Below are 16,574 nucleotides of genomic sequence, written 5' to 3'. Positions count from 1 at the left end.
GCTCAGCACACGGTACATGCACAGTACGTGCTAAATGTTAAAACCAGCCACAATCCAAGAAGGACTATTGATTTAGTCACTAAAAAGCAAGTTTTAAGGAACTTGAAGTGGGTCAATACACTAAAACATTACGTGACAAAAGGCAGTGTACAAAAGTGCACATGTAGTATGATTTCATTTTGATTTAAAAAACTAAGAAAATGTACCAAAATATTTATAAGAGGTTCTCTCTGGGTTGTGGAATTCTAGGAACTATTCATATTTTTTTTTATAAATGTCTCTATCTTTCAATGTTTTCACTAACATATATTACTTTTTAAAATTAGAAAAACAAGACACATTACATTGGAGAAGAATAAAGCTTCTTTTATTTTGAAGTTCTCTGTGTTGCCTATACTGAATTTTCCCAAATCCTTCTCTAATTTTGCATTAATATTAGTTCCTACGTTTATCTCCACAAATTCACGTGTTTGATCAATAACCTTTTTGATCTCTGAAAAGTCTCCCACGTCTGATGGCCATGTACGTAGACTACTACACAGTAGGGCTGTCACCTCTGGGAACGGGGCCGACAAGTGACCAGAGGCACCGTGCCAGCACTGGGGAGCACCTACAGGGCTCTGGGGAACCCAGCCTCCCACCCCAGCTCCCTAGTGTGCCCCTTCTGAGAAAAACCAAGGGGACAGGGGACAAAACCCAAGCTCCCACGAGGGGACATGTGGGGTCAAAGAGCAGTCCTGGAGCCCTGGAGGGGCCACCTGCACCTGCCCCCTCCCAGCTCCCTACCTCACACCCAGGTGCTGGGAGGTCTACACCTGCTTCCCCCTGGTCCCAGCCAGTAAAAAACCTGTGCCCACACCAGAGGTTATAAAGGTCGTGAGTTCCCAGTGCAAATATCTCGGGCCCCTGTAGAGCCCCAGTGAACACAGATCGCAGTATCTGCAGGTGATTGGCAACCCCGCCCACAACCCCATTCTGTGCACACTCCACGCAGCTGGGTCTCTGTGGAGGGAGGGACAAAGTCTCATGCTCCTCTTGTCTTGGTGACATGGCTTGTCCACCAACACATGGCAGCCTGACCTGACCTGTGATGGCTACACGACTAGATGTCACCCACCTCCCCAGCTGGTCCCTATGCCAGGCATTCAGATGTCCTCACAGGAGCCTCCTCTCCTGCAGACACTGGGCACTCCCCACCCAGGGCCTTGGGATGCACCTGACCTCAAGCTGTAAAATGGGACACGTGCCCTCCCTGCCACTCCCAGTGAGGAGCACATTTCCTCATTTAGCAGGTCCACTGTCAGTCACAGCTGGGGCTCAGGTCAAGGGCAAAGAGCACTGTCGGGCCAGCAGGCTGTGCCAGGTCACCCCAGACCTTGCCCAGCCCAGCAGGACCTGGGATTGCACATGGGACGCAGAAGGACGCTGAGCCTGGGGACAGGAGGATGCTCAGCCATTCAGGCCCCACAAGGGAAGGTGCCCCGTGGGGTTCTGGGGCCACTGTGGAGACAGGACAAAAGTCAGCTTTGACCTCAGGTACACCCAGTCTACAGGGCACCTTATCCAGGGGACAGGGTGCGTGAGGGTCACGGGAAACCTGCAGGTGCTCTGAGGGAAGAGCAGGAGAGCTGGGCCTTGTCCAGGGGCACCCTGAGACCTCCTGGGAAGGGACGCGTCACCCTTGGGGCCCTGGAGAATCAGGAAGTCAGGCCACAACTGCCGGGTAGCCCAGGGGTCAACTCTGTGACCACCGATTCAACCCTGAGCAGATGCAAGGGTGAGAGGGGACCACTCAGCCGGAAAATTATGTGATAAAAAAAAAAAAAAAGCCACCCACAAAGGTCCCGGACAACTCTGCACCTTGATCCAAACGCACTGAACTCCCCATTGTGTAAACTAATCCAGAGTGTGAAATAACACACCCTGCCTGACAGCTCAGAAGGACTTGCGTATTCCCTGATTATGCTACGTGTGATTCAGATTTCTCCTGGCGATTGTCTGGTCTTTGCTGGCACACAGCAGACCCAGGCAAGATGCCGCTGGGAGGCGGGAAAAAGGAAGGGAAGGAAGGTGGGTTAAGCGCCCAGGAGCAGGCGCTGTGCTGCCCACCCAGGCACTTCATGTCACTGAAGCCTCTCCACCACGGGGTCACGTCACCCACTGTGTGCTGGTGAAATAAAGCCACTGCCCACGGTGGGAGGCAGCTCGTGGGGCTGCCCACCTCTGATAACTGACGCATGACTGCTGGCTGTCCTCTAAGTTCTACAGCAGGGTCACAAGTTCTGGTCCCAACAGAATCACCCTGGGGAAAGTTCCGGCCTCAATGAGCAAAGGGCCAGCTCTCCAGGGGACTGGGACACACGCCCAAGTTGGGAACTACAAGCATGGCACAGTGGTTCTCAAAGCTGGCTGTCCATAATTAACCTGCTAAAATCCTAAGCTCGGGCCTCACCCCCTACCCTTCGTGAAATCAGAACCTCCAGGGGTGAGACCCAGATGTCAGATTTTTTTTCTTTTAAACTCCCCAGCGTTTCCACCATGCGACCAAGCTGGAGAGCCATGGCCAGTCTCAACCCCGAATTCATACTCGAGTTACTTGGTCAGTGTTTAAAATAATTCTGACATCTGGGCCAGCACCCAAGCCAATCCAAGCGGCCACCCTCTGGAGGTAGAAGCAGGCATGGGCATTTTTAGCATCTGCATTCTTAAAGCTCCCTGGGTGACCAATGTGCAACCACAATGTCAAACTCCTGCTCTAAAGAACAGATGGAATCTACTCTCTTTGCAAATCTTCAGTAGAGAACACAATGTTAAGAGAGTAGACTTTAGGTGGTCTTACCACACACACACACACACACCCCTATGTGGGGTGATGGATATGTTAACGTACTTGACTACAGCGATCATTTCACTGTGTATATGTATTAATATAACAGAACATCACGTTGAACACTTTAAATATACACAATGAATTAATTTTAAACAGTTGAAAACTCATGCTAGCACATCACCTATTTTAAAACCTGATTTTTATTTTCTATCTGGGCCACTAGCCAGTACAGTACCCGTGAGCCACTTATTTAGCTCTATGATCAGGTAAGAGCGAAGCGGAACCGCAGAGGCACGCGCAGTGTGCCTGGGAAACACCCTTGTGCTCCTCAGAGTGACCACAAAGAAAGGGCGAAGCCTGCTTCCCACTGGCTTTGAGGCCCCGATTTCAGCTAATTCAAATAAACCCAGGTGTCTTCTCACAAGCAAGTGTGAAAGGAGACAGGACAGTGAGACAAGGAGGCCTAGATACTCGCTCAGCTGAGATGCTTCTGAAACCGTTCTAAGCTTCTCCCCCAAAACTGAAATAGGAATCGTTTCCCCAGTGCCTTCCACCCAGGGGCGTATTCTTGAAGAGCTGTGACGTCAGCTCTCCACAACAGGATCTGGTAGGAAATTGTTAGGCACAGGGCCAACTGACATACCAGAATGACCCCGGGAAGAGCCTTCCCCACGCAGGGCCACCGTGCTCTGCTGAGCCCCCGATTTTAACCCTGATCCTGAGAGAACGGGTGGGCTCCAAGCCCAATCCTGAGAGAACGGGTGGAGGAAGCAGAATCCTACTTTTCAGATTGCAAAATTGGAAATTCTCTCCAGTGGGACACACTGAGATACTTAGTTAGGTGGTGGCATTTCTTCTAAAAAGGCATATTTGAAAGGGAAATGGTAAGTCCAAAAAACTAAGACACGTACCCTTCCAGTACAAGTGTTAGCAATTCCCCCATGTTTTATATATAAACCGTAACTTACAACGCAGCTGTAAAAAGCTGCAAACCACAAGAGGGCGCGATCCCTGCTAGCCTCACACACTACCCCTCCCCTGGACACCCCACCAAGAGGGTTTCAGGACCCAGCCTCAATTCCTTGCTGTTTACTTGAATTTCTTTTCTTTTTGTATTACCCACTCCGTCACGTGATCTTACTGGCCTCCTCCCCAAACACTGCATCTTTCAGCAACTATAGCATTTCCCGCACCTCAGGATGGACACGGAGCTGTCTACCCCCAGGGCCACAGTGGGCTGCGCCGAGTGCAGGTGTGGACCGTGAGGAGGGACGCAGCACTCGACTTCTGGCTCTGGCAAACATCCTGGGAGCCGGGCGTGATTCCAGCCCTGTCCCTGCACGGGTAGCTGCAGGGAGCACTCGTCCTGAGCCAAGGTCCCAGCAGGAGGCCTGCATCAAGCCATGATGCAGAGAACACGTGGCACGGTCAGAAATAAAGCCATGTTGCTTGCTTTACATCCCCGAGACCGTGGAGTTGTCATATCTTCTCCATCCTGACACAGAGAAACTTTTACTGCTGTCTACCCAGGATTGGATAAATTTGCAGTTCTCCCCGAGCAAGGGTGACCTTCTTGCCAAGACAGAGGCTGTTAGAGGTCAGACAGTCCACTCTGTTTCCACCACACCTAAGCCAGAGCTCTGGAGACGAGCTGCCCATACTGGAGGCCAGGCAGTCTGCAAAGTGACTTTCAAACATCTGCTGGACGGTTCCTCAACAGTTAAAGAGGTGCCACGTGACCCGGCAATCTCACTCGCAGGTTCCCAAAGGACTAAAAGCAGGTGCTCAAACAGCCACGTGTGCACCCTGTTCACAGCATCACCGTTCACAAAACCAAAGGGGGAGCGTCGAGAGACGAACGATGAACTCACTGTGCTCTGTCCATATTGTGGAATATTCAGCCACGAACAGCAATGCCGTTTAGACGCAGGCAGTAAAGTGATGAACTCTGAAAACATCACACTAAGTCAAAGGAGCCAACCACAAAAGGCGCATATTGCATGAGGCCATTTATATGAAACGTCCAGAAAGGCAAGGCCACAGGGAGAGCAGCTGAGCGGTGCCAGGGCTGGGGACAGGCGTGGATGGGGACTGACTGCCAACGGCATGAGGTTTCCATTTGGGGTGATGGAAAACTTCTGACACTCAACAGTGCTGATGGTTGTGCGACAATACGAATGTACTTAATGCCACTGAACTACAGGCTTACAGATGGTTAAAATGCTAAAGTTTATGTTACGTGTATTTTACCACAGTAAAAAAATATATAAGTAAAATAAATTTTTGTTAAATCTTCAGTGATTTTTGCTTTCTAGGTGGGCCAGACCAAAAGTTTTCATTTTGAAAAGCATATTATTTTATTACGATTTACTTTCTCTTTATGTCTCCTTTAACATGAATGTTAGGGTGTTAGATTTATTTTTTAACATGTGGTTAAGCAGCTTGTATCAGTTACGACTTTCATTTCAGGATAGAAAAGATGACATTGGAAGGTATTTGTTACAGAAAACGGAACTTTGGCCTGAGCAGGTTGAGAACTGTTGGTAAGGTCAACCCAGGCAGTGTAGACTAAGCAGGAAGTGGTCTGGAATCCAAGCCTGGAAGGCACCTCCTTCTCTGTGTCCCTGGCCTCTCAGCAACACCTGCAGAGCGCCTGTCAAGGTGACAGTGTGGGCCACCTGAATCCACCTGCTTCGTAGAATAAGGACCTTTTGGGCAAACGGAAATGACTCATCAACTCTAAAATTTCGAAGTTGGTTTTATATGATAAGAGAAAGTAATTACAGCAACAGTTTCCCAGTGCACACCGTGTTTCTCAATCTAAAATGTTTTCCGAATTGGAAAGGCACAGAGCTCTCTGCAGCGCAGTGGGCTGACTCAGATGTTAAACGTGTGCTCACATACACATGGCCTGTCCACACCCATGGCCAGTCCTAGCCCCTGGGCAAGATTCTTTTCAGAGCTCTCACGACGCACAAATATCCCATCTCCTCAACCACCTCAGGGACTAAAGCTCACTGATGTTTGATAAAAAGCCTGGTTTTGCCCATGGCAGCCAACAGAGAGCAAGAGCCCTTCATGGACACACGGCCAGCACCCTTGGCCTTGGCTTGTTGGTTCCCAGAACTCCTTTATCCAGGTTCTCTGATGCGGACAAGGGAGTCCCTCTTGTAAGACCCAGGTCCCGGGACCCCACCCAGCTGCTGGGACAGGGCAGTGAGGGGAAGCCTCTCCGAGAAAAAGTGACCCTGGGCTGAGCAGGGCCACCCGGAGACAGCCCCCGACAGGCGGAGGCTCTCTGTGAGCCATGGCATCTTGCTGACGCCCGAGTCCACGTGGGCTCCCCAGGGAGCGCCTATGCCTAGCGCTGCGGCCACTCCTCCGTCCGTCCACCTCAAGCTGTGCATGCTGGTGTCTCCCACGTTCAGAGGGCCCAACACTCACGGTGTCAAGCCTGTAGCTGCGGACTGCTCAGCTGTAACACACAGTATACAAATAACTGCACATGGAGCTTTGGAAAGTGCCACAGATGCCCTGTGTCCCGAGCATAGCACAACCCCCCACTCTCAGACCACTAAAGACCAAATCCAACAGGTGCGCTTATTTCTCCGGACACCTGGCTGCTGTGGGCACAGGCACTGCAGCCTGCTCACTCCCTCCTTCATGACATTCTCTCTCCGCACAGCAGAGCAAGTGCCACCCCAGGGCAATCCCACCCACCCCGAATGCCACCCCTCCCTCATCCCTGGACCCCTATGGAGCTCCCAGGCACGGTGCCACCTTCTGAGCTGCCCTCTCCACCAATGAGCCAGTGACCATGCAAATAAACAAGCGAGCCTGGCTGCGGCCCTGGCCAGCCCCAGACTCCAGGCTCCCCTCTGCCCTCTGTGGCCTGGCTGTGGGGCTCCCGCTGGGCACCCTTCACGCCTTCCCTGACTTGCCGGGTGGCAGCAGAGGTCGCACCGTGTTGAAGTGAGGTGGGGGGTTTGCACGTTTCCTCTCTGCGAGTCCATGAGCCTCTCGCCACGCAGTCAGCGCTTGCAGGGCAAGCTGCTTTCTGAATGCTAACGTGCCCTTCCAGCTTCACTTTGGTTCCTTACGTTGGGGTTTAACACATAATTTAACTCAATGGGCTTTCCACTATCAATAACTAAAAGCTGACACTCTCCAATGCTGTGACTTTTCTTCAGTATAAACAGGTGATCAGATGTGGGTTAGCACTACTGAAGCAGACGCCCGAGTCTGGGAGGCACACTGAATGCCTGGCAGGAATGTCACAACACTCGCTCCCTGCAAGCAGAACAGGCCTGCCAGGCTCCTGCCCTTGTGAAGTTGAGGTTGACAGAACATGAATAAAATATTTTGACAACAAGAAGCAAGGAGCCCTCAAGGTATGAAAAAAACAGAGCAGGCTTTTTGCCATCTGTGGAATTGTAAATTTCACAGGTTGAATCATTTCTTTTATTGCTCAGATATCACCAGTTGAAATCTTCCCCCACTTAAAGAATGTGATCCAAAACACCCACCCACGTGCTCGCTGACGCCAAGCTGGGAGACCGGCGGGGGCGGGGCAGTGAGCACAGCAGCACTGCCAGGCCCTCCATGAAACAGGGCACAGGGTGTCAGAGAAGAGTGAGGGAGCCGCCCGCCCTGGCAGGCGGGGCTCCAAGGGAGCAAAATGCCCCAAAACCAACTTCCTGAACCTCACTGCATTTTATAAGAGGACACTACTGCACTCAGCGGCACAGAGAGCACCCAGGTCTCGGCCACCCAAAGCTTTCTCACCACCCCCCACCTCCTACCCGCCTCTGGATGGCCTTTCTCTCATGTTGTGGGCGGGAAGGGCTGCTCCACACTCTCTGGGGAGAAAGCTCACCTCAGTGCCCACTCAGCAGAGCCTCTCCGGAGCTGGGAGCATCATGTGTATTTCCAACTGTCCCAGGCCCCTCTATTTGCAACATTTATCAAGCTCTTACTGTTTGCCAACAAACAAAATAAGTAAGTCACAGGCACTGCCCTCAAGAGATTTTCTGGCTGGTGGAAGAGTGTGAGTTCAGTGCAATAAGGGCATGACCATGAGATGCAGAGTCAGACAGACAGGGGCTCTGCCAGGCATGTGGGTGGGAGTGAAGGTCCCTGACATACCGTAGGCACTCAGAGTGGCAGCTCTTACTATCATCACCACCATCACCATCATCACTGTCAGCATCACCAGCATCATCACCACCACCACCATCTCCACCATCATCACCATCATCACTGTTAGCATCACCACCATCATCACCACCACCACCATCTCCATCATCATCACCATCATCACTGTTAGCATCACCACCATCATCACCACCACCACCATCTCCACCATCATCACCATCATCACTGTTAGCATCACCACCATCATCACCACCACCACCATCTCCACCATCATCACCATCATCACTGTTAGCATCACCACCATCATCACCACCACCACCATCTCCACCATCATCACCATCATCACTGTTAGCATCACCACCATCATCACCACCACCACCATCTCCACCATCATCACCATCATCACTGTTAGCATCACCATCATCATCACCACCACCACCATCTCCCTCACCATCACCACCACTACCATCTCCATCATCATCATCACCATCATCACTGTTAGCATCACCTGCATCATCACCACCACCACCATCTCCCTCACCGTCACCACCACTACCATCTCCATCATCATCATCACCATCATCACTGTTAGCATCACCTGCATCATCACCACCGTCATCATCATCATCATCATCATCATCACCATCACTGTCAGCATCACCTGCATCATCACCACCACCACCATCTCCATCATCATCACCATCATCACTGTTAGCATCACCATCATCATCACCACCACCACCATCTCCCTCACCATCACCACCACTACCATCTCTATCATCATCATCATCACCATCATCACTGTTAGCGTCACCTGCATCATCACCACCACCACCATCTCCATCATCATCATCACCATCATCACTGTCAGCATCACCTGCATCATCACCATCACCACCATCTTCATCATCATCACCATCATCATCACCACCACCATCATCTCCATCATCATCACCATCACCATCATCACTGTTAGCATCACCAGCATCATCACCACCACCACCATCTCCATCATCATCATCATCACCATCATCACTGTTAGCATCACCACCACCATCTCCATCATGATCATCTCCATCACCATCATCACCACCACCGCCACCATCATCTCCATCACCATCATCACTGTTAGCATCAGCACCACCACCATCTCCATCACTGTCACAACCTTCACCACCACCAACATAGTCACTGCCATCACCATCACCATTATTATTATTGTGCTTGATGGAAGAGACTTTCTCAGGACATGCTCAGCCTTCACATGTAATTTTCATGTCAGAAATAACGAGGCCGTGGAGAGTGTGCTGCTGCCTGCGGAGCTGGTAATGGTGAGCTGCAGAGCTCTGCAGGACACGTGTCAGGCCCCAGGAGGACATTCCCAACTCCCTACCACAACTGGTGGTCTTTCTCACTTTAAGGACATGATCAGCAACGAGCGAAGGATTTTAATAACTTCAGGATGCTGAGGTCTCTATGACAAATCTTCATCTACAGCAGAATTAAGTCTGGGATGAGATGGAAGGCAGGCTAGGAAGGAGGGGCTCGTGTAGATGACATCGTGCTCTCAGAACTTCCAGTCCACGCTTTCCCCTCGTGAGTAGGATGTGAGGTGCACTCTGGTGGGTCAGGCACTGTCACACCATCTGTGGGCCTGAGCCTCATGCTTCAGATGTGGGAATGAAGCATCTTGGGGGGGGGGTGGTGACGGCACCATCATAGGCATGTCATGAGCCTTTCAGACCTGCCGGGCCCCTTCCTATTTGGCACATGGAACTGAGAGCTGCAGTGGGGGACCCCAGCCCAGCAGCGCTCACCTCCCCTGGCCAGCAGAGGGGTCGGATATGGGCTGGGGGACCTGGAACACCTTCCAGCATCCCCAAACCTTCTGACGATGGTCCAGAACTCAGAACCCGCTGGTCAGCTGCCACACTTTCGTGCATTTCCCTGCTCATGTCTAGGGATTTTTGTTTTCTGTTGCTTGCCAATCTAGCCTCTTCCAAGTGAGGATACAAATACTGAAATTTAAATGTTACTCAAAGGGTTCCAGTGTTCTCTATACCTGCCAGGGAGTGGAGAAACCCTCCCTTCCCCACTCACCTGGAACAGAAGGCCCATCCTGGAAGAGCCATGCTCCCAGGCAGGACGCGGCTTCCTCTGCCCTGTCCCCAGGGCTGGGACTAAACCTTCAATGTCCATTAATTGCTGCTTACAGACTGCTGCTCCCTTGTAATGGGATTCTTATGAGAAGGGCATCTCCAAATTTTAAAAAGGTCTCGGGAGACTAGTATCCAGTTTGTTTATATCTAATCTCTGACATCTCTACAGTTCTAAAGGTATGAAAGAAATTGACAAATGGTCCAAGACATCTGTCAAACATGAATGGCTTAATAACTACTTTAAATTTGTGCGATCAACAGCCAAATATGCACACTGAATTTTACCGGGCTATTGCTGAAGTATAAAAGTCCTTTAATTTCAAAATTGCAATTATTTTTATAACAAAAGGAATTAATTAAAAGGATCTAAAATCAAAATCCTAGTTATTAAAGTGATGAGTTTATCAAGTAATTTAAAAATGGCCAACATGAGGGTGGGAGCTATGAAGTGACTTTCTAAAATCCCTTGCTTCACAACTGTTTTGAGACAGCGATCACGGAGGAGTGAATTCAGCCAACTGGATGACACATTAACGTAAGGAGGCCACTGTGTGTTAACCTGAGCCTTGGAGTCCTTTTCTCCACATGGGCTCACACAACTCCAACCTCTTCCAAATCTCAAAAGAGATATTTTAATTCAAGAGAAAAAACTTCTGATTTCAATTTTTCCAAGTAATTTCTTTGAAGAACGTTTGGTGAGGTTAAGTCAGGGGTGATAATGCTCTAATGCAGACAGTTTTGTTCCCCCAAAACCTTTTTTATAAAGTCAGAATTTCCTGAAAGTATTTGATTAATGAGTTAATATACATAAAGTTTTCGACCTGCACCTAGTACTCGGTCATTGCTACGATCACGGTTGTGGTGGCTGTGGTTGTTATGCGGCTGGATGGTAGAGTCTGATAATCTACTCACGGGAGACTCTCTGAGCTCCTTCCTTCCAACTCCCAGTTAATGACACATGAAGTCTGAGTCCCTCGGGCAGGCTGGATGCCACCTGCATGCTCATTCCCAGTCCCAAGACCTGAGAGGTGAATGTGGGCAAGCGCTCCCTCAGTCAGGCACTGGGATCTGGCTTCCTGCTCACAGATGGAGCAAAGGGAAATTCACAGGGGCTCCGCCTTTACGAGCCAAGGTCACTCAGGCAGCCAGCAGCACACTCAGCCCTGAAGCCAGGACCAGTATCTGCAAAGTGTGTTCCTTCCCCATCCTAGACCTGAGTGATGGGGGACTTCAATCCTCACTTGACTCCAAAGAGGGCAGGGACACTGGGTCCACACTGCAGGGCACCGACTCCTGCTCTGATCTTCAGGGTCCCTGCAATCCCACTGAACCTCCGTGAATGCCACCGGAAGATGGGGATCAGTCCCTGCAGCAAGTGTCCCTAGAAAGTGAAATGGGCTACCACACCTAAACCCCCAGAGTGACGCCAGGCATGAATGGCAGTTTCTCTCACCCGTATCACTAGCACAAAGCGGTAATCTGACACCTGCGGTGTCATTTGGGAGTGCCCTCTCCCATCTGTAACCTCTCTGGTCTTCACTTTTAGAGGCAGGGCCCCCTAAGGAGCCAGCCAACCCCCCATGCAAATACACCCAAATATGCTAACATGGGAGGCCTGGCACCCCTCGGATGCCACACTCTCAGGCCTTTCAGGTCCTGGTCCCTGCCTGGCAGCATTTCATCCCCAAAATGCATCTCCATCTCTCCACCTCTGGTAGCTGCCCGGGGTCCCACAGGCACAAATGCCGTGGCCTGGCTACCTCGTCCCAGCATGTCTCTGTGCGGGGGCGTCCAGCCCACACGTTCTCCCTGCAGCCCTTGCCCATGCAGGCCCCTGCCTCAGACACCCCTGCTCCATGCCAGTGCCCCTCTTTGCCTGCTGGGCCTCCTCCCTGGCCTACCCACCCACGGCCAGCTCTTGAGGCCCCTCAGCCATCAGGCCTCCCCAACACAAAGACCATTTTATAGTCACCTGAACCCAACACACGCCCACTGCATTGCTGCAGCCAGAAGATAACGCCTACCTACGCTGTGCACGGCCAACCTGGACACCTGTATTTGTAATGGGGACATTTCATATACGGTGACTGCTTAATCACTTCCCTGTCCCCTCAAGGCTGCCTCAGGGCCCAGCTGTCCTCTTCATTCCCCAACCTGCAGGCCACTGAAGTGCCTGACCTGTACCACATGGGCAGAGGTCAGGATGCCCCCTTGGCTAATCCATTACCATTGCCAGAGTGAAAAAGGTTTCCTTGTTAAGCCCATTCTGCAGATGTGGTCACTGAGGCTCAGAAGTTAAGTACCTGGCCTGGAATGGCAGAGGTAGGAGATGGCAGAAGGGAGTCCACCCCAGGTGGCCTGGCTTCTGAGCTGTGCTCTTGATGAGCTCACTGCACCCTGAGACAGACACTGACCAGTGTGTGTGAAGCGAAGACACGGCTCTTTGCAGTGGGGCCCCAGCCCTTGCCTCTGCGCTGACTTTAACAGCCAGCCTTCTGTCTCTCCTTCCCACCCTCCAAACCTGCTACCAAGGCCCACGCTAGCATGGGCACATTTTGATCCTAGGTCAAGATTCATGAGAGTAGAAACTGTAAGAGAAATGTCCCTCCCTTGTGGCTTTCACCAGAGCCAGCCTCCTGTAGGCTAACTTCATGTCACGGGTCAGCACCCTGGGGAACGCCAGCTCACCTTGCCGCCCGGGCGCCCTGCCGGGGCCCTCTCCTGTGTCGGGAAGCCTGCCGCTCGCCCGGAGCCCGCCTCCCACGCTGTCCAGAGACGCGGAGCCGTTGGCCTGGCTGCCCAGGGTGCTCATGTGGGTGGGGATGGGCTCGAAGGTGGGGTCCAGCTCCAGGATCAGCCTGTTGAGCTGCTCGATGGACTGGTCGATGTCCAGGGTGGGCGAGCCCGGGGAGGGGCCTGCGCTCAGCTCCAGGCTGGCTCCGTTCATGACTTGGTCGTCTGGGAACCTGGGTTTGAACGCTTTGCCAGGAGAGGCTTGCTGTGTGTCTGGGGGAGGTGGCCCACTGCCACTGTGGCCCCTCTGGACAGCCACTCTGCTGCTGGCCCCGCGGGTGGGGGTGACCGGGACCCTGGGTTGAGCTTGGACAAGGCCCGAATTGTCCCCTGGGCCATGGCTGACGAGCCTGGCCTCCCCGTCGGGGGCAAAGCTGTACTGATGGGCCACCACCATCTGCTGCTGGCGCACCCAGGTCTGCGTGGAGTAGCTGCTCTGCCCGTAGGCCTGCGTCTGGGCCGACACCGAGGGCTTCCTCAGCAGGGGCTGGGGCTGCTTGGGCTCTCGGCTCCCGAAAGTCCGCTCCTGCTCGTAGAGAGGGCCCATGCCGAGGCCCAGGTCTGGAGCAAGGGCACCCTGCTGATCCTCCCCGACGGTGCTGCCGAAACCGTCAGACAGGAGGGAGTTTTGGCTGCTCTTGTGGCAGGTGAAGGGGCCCAGGTGGCCTGACTGCGGCCCTTCTGAGGAGGACAGGGTCCCGAGGCTGTCCACGCTGTGCAGGTCGTGGTGGGGCATCTCGTCGTCCAGAATGTCCGTCTCCCGGTCCTTCAGGACCGCGTCCCCGTTCACGTGGACCTGGGCCGGCACCACGTGGCGTGTCCCGCTGTACTTGCTGCGAGCATCAGTCATGTCCTTGAGAGAGCTCCCGGAATCTTCCAGGCCAAAGCCGCTGAGCAGCTGGTCTAACTCGGCCTTCTCCTGGGCGCTCAGGCCCCTCTTGGCTCCCGGAGCCAGGCGCTCCTCGGTCTTGTCGGTCCTGACCGAGGCCGTGGAGTGGCCAGAGTCACTGCTGACAGACAGGGTGTGGTCACTGTGGTCTGGGCTGCTGGTGGCCGGGACGGCCTGGGGGCCACCTGGGATGCCAGGATCCGAGCAGCTTTTCTTCCTCACCTTAGCGTAAAGGCTGCCGTCGACAGGGCCCTGCGTGTGCAGCACTGCGGGGGAGGAAACAGGAGACAGAGGCTTTAGGTCAGGGATGACAGGGCGCATCGCACTCTCGACAGGCACAAGCTTTGTCTGAGCAAATAAGCCAGTTCACAGTTCACAGTATGACTTACAGTAAACAGGGATAAACACTCTTCTAAGACTGAGAAGTGCTGTGTGTACTCCAGACAATGAAAAGCAATTCCAATAATCAAACATCTTAAAGCGCTAGAAATCATTTCTACCTTTCTGTGCAAAAAGAATTACCCTTTAGAGAAGCTCTGGAATTCTTCCCTCTTGAGTCATCTTGCCTTGAGGGCTCACTGTTAATTCTGTCATTATTTTGCAGGTTGAGCCCAGCTCAGCTCATAAATCTCCAAGAAGTGACTAAGACAAAGGAGAGTTTCCAGCTGGGTCCCTGTCTCACGCTGGCTGAACGCTGGCGAGGTGCCATGTAGCACGTTGCTGTTAAACTGAGCATCTGAAAAGCTGCTAAACGCAATGAAAAGAGAAAGCGCAGGAATGATATTGGGCCTTCCCATTAGTTTAGCATCTTTGCACCAAGTAGGTATGAGATGAGCATGTCAGGACCACAGGACACTTGTGGACGACCTGCATGCACTGATTTCCAAACATGGAATATCAGGACAACAAAAATTAGGCCTAAAGTGTGGGTGGGAAGCGCCGACCCTCTGCTGCTATTATTAATTACGCCCTGGCTGCAGCGTTCCTGGACTCCCGAGACTCCTGTAGTCAGCACATCCCTCACCCCATGCCTCCTCCGCCTTCCTCTACTCTCTGGGCTGTGAAATTGCAGGCATTCCACAACATTCCACAATAAGGGAGCTGCTGATGGTTGGAATCTGAGACGTGACTCAGCCACCACCTCCTGGCCAGGGAGCCTGGCCCTGGAGCCCCCTGAAGGGATCTGCCCTGAACATGTGCCCTGAGGCCCCGGGCTCCAGGCTGGACAACCGCCATGGTCAGCGGCTGCTGGCTTTCTTGGAAACACCAGGACACTGTGTTGGGACAGAGTCCTGAGAGGTATGGGGTGCTGTGCTGAGAACACGCACACCCAGGGCTTCTGTCTTGTTTCAGCTGTGTCCAAGGGAAGCATGCAGAGAAGTGGGGCGGGGGACAGCGAACACAGGGGAGAGCCAGTCTGGAATGGCCCCGCCAGTCATCCTAAGTAGAGCGTGTGGGAAGGAGGGTCTGGGAGTAGAAACGGTACACAAGATGCTGTAAATAGACCTCGTCTTCAAGACATTACGACTGGTGACAAGAGACTGCTGGATGTGGCCATGGGATTGATTTAAGGTAACAGCATCAGTGACAGCTGCTATTTACTGAGCACCTCCTCCTGCCAGGGCAGGCACATAGCACATTTTCTCTAATTTTCACAGTATGACCTAACTAGCTAACTTGCATTGTTATTCCTTGTTTATCTATAAACAACTAGGCCCAAAGAGAGTAAATAACTTGCCAAGGTCAGGCAGCTGCTAGGAGGTAGAGCTGGGCCCAGAACCCAGGAGTGCTGGCCCTGAAGCCCGTGCGCTCCTGCCTGTCCACCGCCTACCTGCTCAGAGAGGGCTCCGTCAGTGGCCCTGTCCACAAGAAGGTGGCACTGAAATCACATTGCTCTGACCAGGGATCAGTGAGTGACCCTGGGCAAGGCTTCAGAACAGGCAGAGACGGAAACACCTCCTGTACCCAGCTCTGTGCAAATTAAATAAAAGGATACCTGGGAAGACTGCCCTAAATTATAAGGCACTTACACATATCACCTCTAACGATTTTGAAAGTGAAATGCAATCCACATGTTCAATCATCAGGGCCTGTGCAGTAGAATGGCCTCTTGAAGAAGCTCGGGCATCGGATGGACGCCAGTTCAAATCCCCAGCTCTCCCCTGGAACCTCCCTCAGAGTTCTACCAGCTGGTACCTTCACCTTGACCTTCCACTTTCCAGCTGTAAAAAAAATACGGGTGTGGGTAGATCTTCTGCATAGAAGTCGACTTGAGAATTAAATGGCACAGGACACAGGTGAGTGCCTTTCTAGTAAACACCAGCTTAATTTGGCTTCTGTTTAGATCCTCTGTTGCCAGAAAAACTCAACTAATATAAGACCTGGGAAATCGGTCCTTCTATAATACTCTGCGGAGCATGAGAAGAGGAGGGGGTGCTGATAAATGATTCTACAGAGGCCCCACCATGTTGGAGGGGACTCCATGGCTGTCAGCCCCATCTCACCCGGCAGAGTACAGACCACTGGGCAACACGGCCAAGGGCATGAGTCGGCTCATTATAGTGACAGAGTTCATGCTGCTAAGACTGTGCATTTCTGACTTCTATGCTGTTCCCCCTAAATCTGAATTAAAATGAACTAGCACAATGACTTAAAAAAAAGGAGCTCAAGAATGCGTTGTAAAAATATTCTTCTCACTTAAATTGGAATGTTGCCAGAAAGTGCTTACTAATCATTCTGATAGAATCCT

At 52.1% G+C, this 16,574-nt stretch overlaps 1 protein-coding gene across 6 annotated transcripts in view; it reads right to left on the bottom strand.

Moving 5' to 3' along the window:
- TNS3 (tensin 3) overlaps window positions 1-16,574 on the bottom strand; it is a 262,359-nt gene that overhangs the window by 60,054 nt on the left and 185,731 nt on the right. For all 6 annotated transcript variants that reach the window (XM_069461530.1, XM_069461526.1, XM_069461529.1 and 3 more), the window contains one exon: window positions 12,832-14,091. In XM_069461530.1, the coding sequence (XP_069317631.1) occupies window positions 12,832-14,091 (1,260 nt within the window). The remainder of the gene's footprint in view (window positions 1-12,831; window positions 14,092-16,574) is intronic.

This window comes from Eulemur rufifrons, chromosome 29 (genome assembly GCF_041146395.1).
Source record: "Eulemur rufifrons isolate Redbay chromosome 29, OSU_ERuf_1, whole genome shotgun sequence".
NCBI classification, from domain to species: domain Eukaryota; kingdom Metazoa; phylum Chordata; class Mammalia; order Primates; family Lemuridae; genus Eulemur; species Eulemur rufifrons.
Note: the sequence above shows the minus strand (reverse complement) of the source record. Positions and strands in the feature narration are given on the sequence as shown.